The sequence below is a fragment of the Acinonyx jubatus genome, chromosome E3 (genome assembly GCF_027475565.1).
Source record: "Acinonyx jubatus isolate Ajub_Pintada_27869175 chromosome E3, VMU_Ajub_asm_v1.0, whole genome shotgun sequence".
Taxonomy (NCBI): Eukaryota; Metazoa; Chordata; class Mammalia; order Carnivora; family Felidae; genus Acinonyx; species Acinonyx jubatus.
Window position 1 is genome coordinate 18,589,840 of NC_069398.1, and position 7,334 is coordinate 18,597,173.

General features: G+C 59.4%; 2 protein-coding genes across 5 annotated transcripts; both read right to left on the reverse strand.

Annotated features, from left to right (window-relative positions):
- Nucleotides 1–145: 145 nt before the first annotated feature.
- On the reverse strand, nucleotides 146–2,935 carry PAGR1 (PAXIP1 associated glutamate rich protein 1). Its single transcript, XM_015066436.3, has 3 exons — nucleotides 2,046–2,935; nucleotides 1,803–1,885; nucleotides 146–688 (listed from the first exon to the last, which is right to left on the reverse strand). The coding sequence occupies exons 1-3, from the start codon at nucleotides 2,525–2,527 to the stop codon at nucleotides 489–491; spliced, it is 765 nt and encodes a 254-aa protein (XP_014921922.2). The 5' UTR covers nucleotides 2,528–2,935; the 3' UTR covers nucleotides 146–488.
- On the reverse strand, nucleotides 2,885–6,984 carry PRRT2 (proline rich transmembrane protein 2). Of its 4 annotated transcripts, none has more exons than XM_027051573.2 (4): nucleotides 6,791–6,981; nucleotides 5,160–6,126; nucleotides 4,635–4,767; nucleotides 2,885–3,023 (listed from the first exon to the last, which is right to left on the reverse strand). In XM_027051573.2, the coding sequence occupies exons 1-4, from the start codon at nucleotides 6,805–6,807 to the stop codon at nucleotides 2,971–2,973; spliced, it is 1,170 nt and encodes a 389-aa protein (XP_026907374.1). In that variant the 5' UTR covers nucleotides 6,808–6,981; the 3' UTR covers nucleotides 2,885–2,970. The 4 variants fall into 4 exon arrangements, with proteins under 4 accessions (XP_026907374.1, XP_026907375.1, XP_026907373.1 ...); XM_027051574.2 differs by lacking the exon at nucleotides 2,885–3,023 and adding an exon at nucleotides 3,218–4,463 and having other exon boundaries at nucleotides 6,791–6,978; XM_027051572.2 differs by lacking the exon at nucleotides 2,885–3,023 and having other exon boundaries at nucleotides 4,470–4,767.
- Nucleotides 6,985–7,334: the final 350 nt, after the last annotated feature.

Genomic DNA, 7,334 nt, shown 5'->3' on the forward strand with positions numbered 1-7,334 from the left:
TAAAGGGCCCTCGCAGCTGGTTCTCTCTTCCTCCTCTGGGCGGCTTCCACTGCAGCTGAAGGCACTGCAGCCTCTTGGCTCTCTCGCTGAGGTCCCACCTCAGAGCCAGCTGGCAGTGCTGGAATGAGACCGGGAAGGGTCAGAGGGGCAGGTGCTGAGTTCACCTCTGCCCCACGTGACTTTCATTTCCCAATCTGGCTGAATATGTTTCTGCCACCCCACAACTGTTTGGGCTCCTGCTGCAGCCCAGCCCCTAAGAGAAGATAACTTTGTGTTTTTTATTTTAGATTCAGAAAAGTCAACCCAGGTTCTCCAAAGAGATGTTCACCAGAAAACGTAAATACACACATGTCCTCCTTCTGGCAAGGTGCGGTGTTGGGAGCTTGGGAGTCTCTGTCCTCTTCCCCAGTACCCTGGGTTAGGGAAGGAGGGCCCAGGTCCCAGGACGTGTACACCCTGCATCCTAAAGGTGGCGGAAGGAGCAGCAGTCAGTATTTCCGCTGCCGGGGGAAGAGAGTACTCCCTGAGGACCGGAGTGGGGGGCTGGTGGGGCTGGGGTCCTCGGAGTCCAGGCTGAAGAGGTCCCTGCCAGTGCGAAGGATCTGTTCCTCCAGCTTTTTGTGCCGCTTCATGTCTGAGAGGACCTTGTCCAGGCGAGCCTCCCGTTTCTGGCTCCGGGCTGAGCTCCCTAGAGAAAAGTAAGGTAAGAAATGTGGATGGGAAACAGTGTGCACCAGACCTGTCCGGATGTTAATTAATACTTGCGGAGCTCATTAAACATAGAGAATTCCAGACCTCTGTCATGGAGGTTCTGAGGTTTAGGGCTCGGCCTCAGATGGGGTAAGCAGTGAAGGTCTGAACCACGAGAAGGGGCCAGTAATGTGCAGACCAGGGAAGGGTATCCAGGCAGGGGAAGGACAAGTACAAAGGCCCCAGGCAGGAGCAGGGAGGCCTGTTCAAAGAAGAGTATAGAAAGCTGGGGGAGGAGACTGAAGGATGTGCTCAAAGAATCGACTCACAGGCCAAAGTCATGAGGAGTGGCTTGGATGTCTTAGTTTAAATGGAAATGTCCTTGGAAGCCTTGGTGACCCAGGGAGTGGCAGAGTTGGGGGGGGGGGGGACAGGGGAGGGGAGTTGCAGTGTATGGATTCTCTCTTGACATGCTCTTTCCTCCAGTGATGGAATCCTTTGGAGAATTTTAAACAGAGTAGTGACGTGATTTATATTTTAATAGGATCGTTCTAGTTGCTGAGAATGGAAGCAGGGAGACCAGTTAGGAGCCACTGCAAATATCCAGGCAAGAGAAATAATGGCTTGGATGTGGGTGTGGTATTGGAGGCAGAGAGTAGCAGATGAACTTGGAAACATGGAGGTAGAGAGCTAACAGAACTTGCTGCTGGCTTGAATGTTGGGGTAAGAGAAAGAGAAATCAAGAATGGCTCTAAGGGTAAATTCTAGGAAGGCACATGGGGTGTTAAATTGGGTCAGATTAGGAGATGTACGCGGTAGTAGAGGGATGAGGATCTAGATAATAATGAATTACCAGAAAGACCTGAACTTTTAGGGAGACAGAGATAAAAGGAATGGGGACCATTATAGAATTATTCGTGAAAGTTGTGTAAAGGAAGATAAGGTATCTATCCAAGCCGGAAGGAGGGCACCACTGGGTGAAATGCTCATTCCTGCAGCTACAAGTTGTGTAGCAACCAAGGCACCAAGCATAGGCCTCTTTTAAGCAGTCACTTTTTAGGTCAGTGGGAGTAGAGGCTCTTCACCACCCCCCCGCCCCCCCTTGTCTGTACCTGGGGTGCGTCTCCGGTCAATCAGGGAGTCCTTTGGTGTCATTGGCTCATCATCAAAGTCAAATTCTGTAGGCATGTGTGGTCTGGGAGAGGTGGACAGAGAGTGAAGGGTGAGGGTGGTCTCCCCCCCCCCCCCTTCTGTGCCAACACTTTCCATGCTCCAGGGTCCCACCTCCCTCCCAATTTCCTCCGGGCATCAAAGGAAGCAAGCCCCAGGAACAAGGTGTAAGGGTGTGCCCTCACTTTTCCTCTTCCTCCTCTTTGGGCTCAGGCTCCTCATCGGATCTCTCCTCTTCACTCTGGGCCTCAGGTGTCGGTGGCCGGCGGGGCAGGATCTCAGCCCGAAGTTCCAGGGTACCGTGGGCAGCCAGAAGTTCATAGAGCCGCTGGATTTCGGAGGGGGGAGGCATCCAGGCCTGCCCATCCGCGGGCAGCTCCACCTCCTCATCACTGCAGGGCACGTACCAGTCTTCGGATTCTCCCTTGGCCTGCTCTTCCCCGTCAGCACTGGGGGCTTCTCCCTGCACCTCCTCAGCCCCGGACCCCTCATGCTCCGTCTCCTCCCGGCCTCCTTCCCCCTCTTCTTCGGCTTTATTGGCCGAAGCAGAGGGGCCTCCGGTATCCTCCACGGCCAGAGCTTGGAGGCCAGAGGTCACTTCCCCTTCTTCAGACAGAGGCGCCGCCGTGGTGGCCGAAATGTCTCCATGACCCCGAACAAGGGACATAGGCTACTAGGGGAGGGGCCTTGCGATGATAGGGGATGCAGGAGTAGTAAGCCGCGGGGGGGGGGGGGGGGGGAAGGGGGCGCTGGAGGGGGGGCCTCCCGTCCCCCTCCCCCAAGGGATTGGGCTGCCCAGGAGTTTAGGAATTGTCTCTGCAACCAATCAGGCTCCAACAACGGTCCCTGCGACGAGACCGCCGGTTCCCAAGAGGGGGCGCTGAGTCCCCTCCGAGGACCCCGCCCCACGGATCCAGATCCGGTACTCCAAGATTCCCAGGGATCACCGGAACCACTTTCTGGGCCAGAGAGGGCGGAGCCGCTCTTTACGCCTTCACACCGCCCCTCTCCCCACCTGGATCCGACGTCCTCTCCCCACACCTCGCAGTTCCGCCACTTCAGCCGCCGTACGCACCTGGAGCTAAGACCCGCCTCCCGGGCTGCGCAGGGTCACAGTACGCAGGCGCACAGAGATGGCGCGGAAGGCTCCGCTCTAGCCAAAGCTACTTGAAAAAGGAAAGCAAGGGGAGGATTGCACATGCGCAGGTAGGCTCGGGCACAATTGGCTTCGGCCCACAGTAAAGATGGCCACCGGGTCGTCGCATGCGCACACCACCCAGTAGGTTCTGCCCGAAAGAGGGCAGTGCCACGGGCCCCGGCGGCGGCGGACAGACGTAAGGACCAACTGAGGCTTAGAGGCGAGTCTCATGCAGTCTCCGTTTATTGGTGTTTCAGACTCATGCAGCATCCGGCATACAAAGAGGGAGAATCTGTTTGATGTATCTTTTTTTTTTAAAGACTTTTAGTGTTCCCCCACGCCTTTTTTTTTTTTTTTTTTTTTTTTTTTAAGAAAACAAAACCCGCCAACTCCAAACAGCGTCATAGCTCGGTCCCCGCCTCCCTAGCGGACTGTCGCGTGCAACAAACCTCTCTCGTCCTCTTGGAAAATAATTATAGAGCTTCCCGCCCCTCATTCGCTCCCTGCATCTGGGAGCTTTGGATCTATTTCGGGGTTCTTTCGCTACAAAGCACGTGAATGACCCTAGTCCCGACGCCTTTAAGAAACTCGCTGACCGGGTTAAAAAGCCCAGGTGGGGCAGGTCAACTCGGGCTGACCGGAGAGGGTCAACAGCCACGCCCCTTCCTCTTCGCAGGTGCGTGTTCAGAACAGAGCTAGCAACAGTGCACGACACCCTGCACAAGTCCCCAGACAAGGCCTGGCTTGCCAGCTCTGCGACCCAGAGGCGCTCCGGGGGCGTCAGGACCTGGGTGGGCCCAGCAGAAAATAGTCGGAACCCAGGCTGGGGAGCCCTCCCCTGATACCGCTCCCCTCCCCCAGCCTGACCTACGTGCTGGAGTTTTTGCAGAGAAAACGGTGGCAAGAGGGAAGAGGAAAGGATCCTGAGGGGAGGAAGAAATGCTGAGGGGAGATGAGGCAGGAAGGGGGCAGAAGGTGTGAAAGGGGAAGGAGAGATGATACCGGGGAGAAGGAAGAAAGGAATGGGGAAATATGCCACGACAGTGAAAGTTGAAAGGGGGACACTGGGGCTGAGGTGCAGGGAATTCGGGAAGTTGGGAGGAGTGCAGGGAGGGTGAGAGCAGAGAGAGTTTGTGAGACCTTCAGGGAGATTTCCAGAAGTGCAGGGAGGTTTCCAGAAGTGCAGGGATAGGGAGGCCAAGAGGCTGGAGGGGATGCAGGCAGAAGTGCAGGGAGGTTGGAAACAGTGCAGGAAGAAGAGAGGCCTACGGTTGGCACAGGAGCCTGGCAGGATGCAGGAGCAGGAAAGAAGCTGGCTGTAAACAAGGCCGCTCAGGCTCCCTTGGTCCCTATGGGTGCGGGCCTGGGCCATCGATTGGGCTCCCCCCAGGGGAGGATGGGCCCAAGGCAGCTCCCAACAGGAAGAAAAATCTTGGAATGCAGGGCAGAGCCCCTCACTTATACACTGTGGGAGAGGAGAGGGAGGGACAGACAGAGACAGTGGGGGGGAGGGGGAGACAAGGAGAGACAAAGGAGAAGTAGGGAGGACAGACAGGAGAGAGCAGGGGTAGGGGTTAGTAAAGCTGCCCTTGCCAACCCTTCCATTCCTCCCAGCCTGTCCCAGACCCCCACTCACCGCCTAAGTTGATGACGCAGGAGGCGATGATGATGAGGACCCCCCCTACCAGCGCCACGATGCTTAAGAGCTTTGCCACGCGGCCCAGACGCTGGGCCCCATCCACGTCCCCCTGCTGCAGGCTGTTCCGGGACTGGGGTTAGGGTGAGGGGTGGGGCACCATGGCCCAGGTCAGGAGAAGGCAGCCCAGCAGGGATCAGGTGAAAGAGTTGTCCAGAGGAGACAGGCGGGCCCCGTGGACAGTGGTTAAAGGAGGAAAGAGGGTTGGGGAGGCAGGGGGAGGAGGGCACAGGTCAGCAAGGTGGTGTGAAACACGCCTTGGCATCCCTCCCACCTGACGGGGTAGGGCAGTGGTGGCTCAGACGGTAAAGTCCTAGGGAGAGGCCGGGAAAATCCCCATAATTGGGAAGTGAGATCCATGCAGAGAGGAGAGGGGAAGACAAGGCTACTCCCGGGGTTCTGTCCAGGTGCTGGCAGGAAGCTGGGAGCCACAGCAGGCCTGGGCCAGGGTCCCATGGGGCTCACCATGACAGCATAAGCGAAGGCCACGATGTTGACAGGCCACATGGGGCAGAAGCAGGACAGGATGGCGAGGATGATGTAGTCCCGAGGTTTCTGGGTGCCTTCACCCCCCTCCACCCCAGACCCTGCCAGCTGGGAGCTGGGGTGGCGGCTCAGGCTACCTCTGGGAGATCCTGGATGCCCACTGTGAGCCCTTCCTAGTCGATCCTCCTCAACCAGCTGCTGCAGCACGCGGGGAGGAGCCCCATTGGCTGGGTGGGTTTTTGTTGAGGGTGGCGAGTGAGGCTGAGGGGCTGGGCCCTCTTCCCCATCGCCAGCCTGCAGGGGAACCACTGCCCCATTTTCTTGCTTTTCCCCCACACTCTCAGTCAGGACCTCAGGGGTGGGGTCCTCCTGGGTAGGGGGCTCTGGCTGAAGAGCTGACTTGGGGGTGGGCTGGGAATCTGGCTGGCAGTCTGGCTGAGGGTCTGACTGGGTGTCCAGCTGGGGAGCAGACTCTGAGGCTGGCTCAAGTGGGGCTGTAGACCCCAGATCAGACCCCTGGTCTGCAGTGGCCTCTTTATTTGCTTCTGGTTTGGGTGCCGGCTCTTGGTGTGCTTCTTTGGGGCTGGGGTTGGCATTTGACTCCCCTCCTGGACTTGAGCTGAGGTCTCTGGCCTGGGCTGTTCCTGGGGCCCCAGTTAGGGTCTCTGTGGTTTCTGGAGCCAGTCCAGCTTTGGTTTCTGAGTCCACAGGGGCCCCAGTGTCGTCTGGGCCGGGCTGCAGGGCCTCTGGCTCATCTGGGACCCCAGCTGGGACCTGGAGAGGGCCAGTTTCGGCTTCAGAATGGCCAGGCCCTTCTCCTTGGGTTTGGGGACCCTCTTCTATCACCTTCATCTCCGAGACCTCAGAGCTGCTGGCTGCCATCTTGAGAGGGGAGAGAGGAGAGGACCTCAATGGAGTGGATGGAGCAGCAGAGACAGCAGCAATCCTGGAAGAGGAGGAGACAGGTTTGGTGTGAGGAAAGAGGTGGCTCTCGGCACTGCAGCCCAAGAGGGCTATGCTCCTGTCTTAGGGCCAGCCCTGGGCTGCCTCTGGGGAGAAGAAGAAAAGTTGGGGTTTCCTTTGCCTTAGGGTGGGACATCCCTGGGGAGGACTGCTCTGCTCAAAGTCTTCTGCTGGGAGGGCCCCGGGGAGATTAACCCTTTTGAAAACAGGACCCTCCCCATGGTCTCTTCCTGGGTCCACCCGTTAAGAGCCAGACTCTCAGATCCTAGCAGATGCCCCATCACCCCGAAATCAACAAGCTGTGCAGACGCTCGTAACACTCCGACAGGCAGACAGGCACACTGGGCAGAGGACCGATACTCACATTCCACTCCCTCTGCATCCTCCCCTCCTCCCTGGGTGCCCCGCCGGTGCAGTTTTCTCACTGCGCGTCTGGGGCGCAGACGCCCCCGCCCCTCCCTGGGGGACCTGGGCATTTCCTCTGAGCCCCTTCTCAGCCCCTCTCTCAGGGATTCCCTCAACCCCCGGGGAACCGGCGCCTCCTCCTCCCATCGGCGTGGCGCGCCCAGCACCACCAGCCAGTCCGCCAGGCGCCCGCATTCCGGTGCAGCCCTCCCGGCGTCCGCCGTCTGTCCGCGCACTCCTACCCGCAGCCTCTGTCCATCCCCGTCTCACCTCGACGCCGGCTTCTAGACTGCTCCCGCTGCTGCTGCCACCGCCGCCCCGTTGCAGCAGCCGCAGCCCGGGAGGGAGCGAGTCAGCGAGCGAGGGAGGGAGGCGGCGGGTCTCCCCTCCCCTCTGCTCGTCCCCTCCTCTCGCTCCTCTCAGGTCCCCTCCCCTACGCTCCGCTGCCGCCGCGCACCGCCCCCGCCCCTAGCTCGCCTCCCGCCCCTCCCGGCCAGCCCCAGGGAGCCACGCGTGCCAGGCCCCGCGTTACCCGGGCAACCGGCCGGGTAACCACTCGCGCCCCCTCCCTACCCCTTCCCACGCGCGCCTCCTGGGGGTGCCCCCTTCCCAAGCCCCGGGCCCCTCCCGCCAACGGTCACCGGGGGTCCTGGCAGAGGCAGGGGGCCGGAGGAAACCAAGAGGGGTCTGCGAGGAGACGGGACCTGTGAGACAGGCGGGACCCGGTGGTGGCACCCCAACAAGCAGAAAGAGGGGAAGGGAGATGAGGCAAAACTTAGGGAGGCT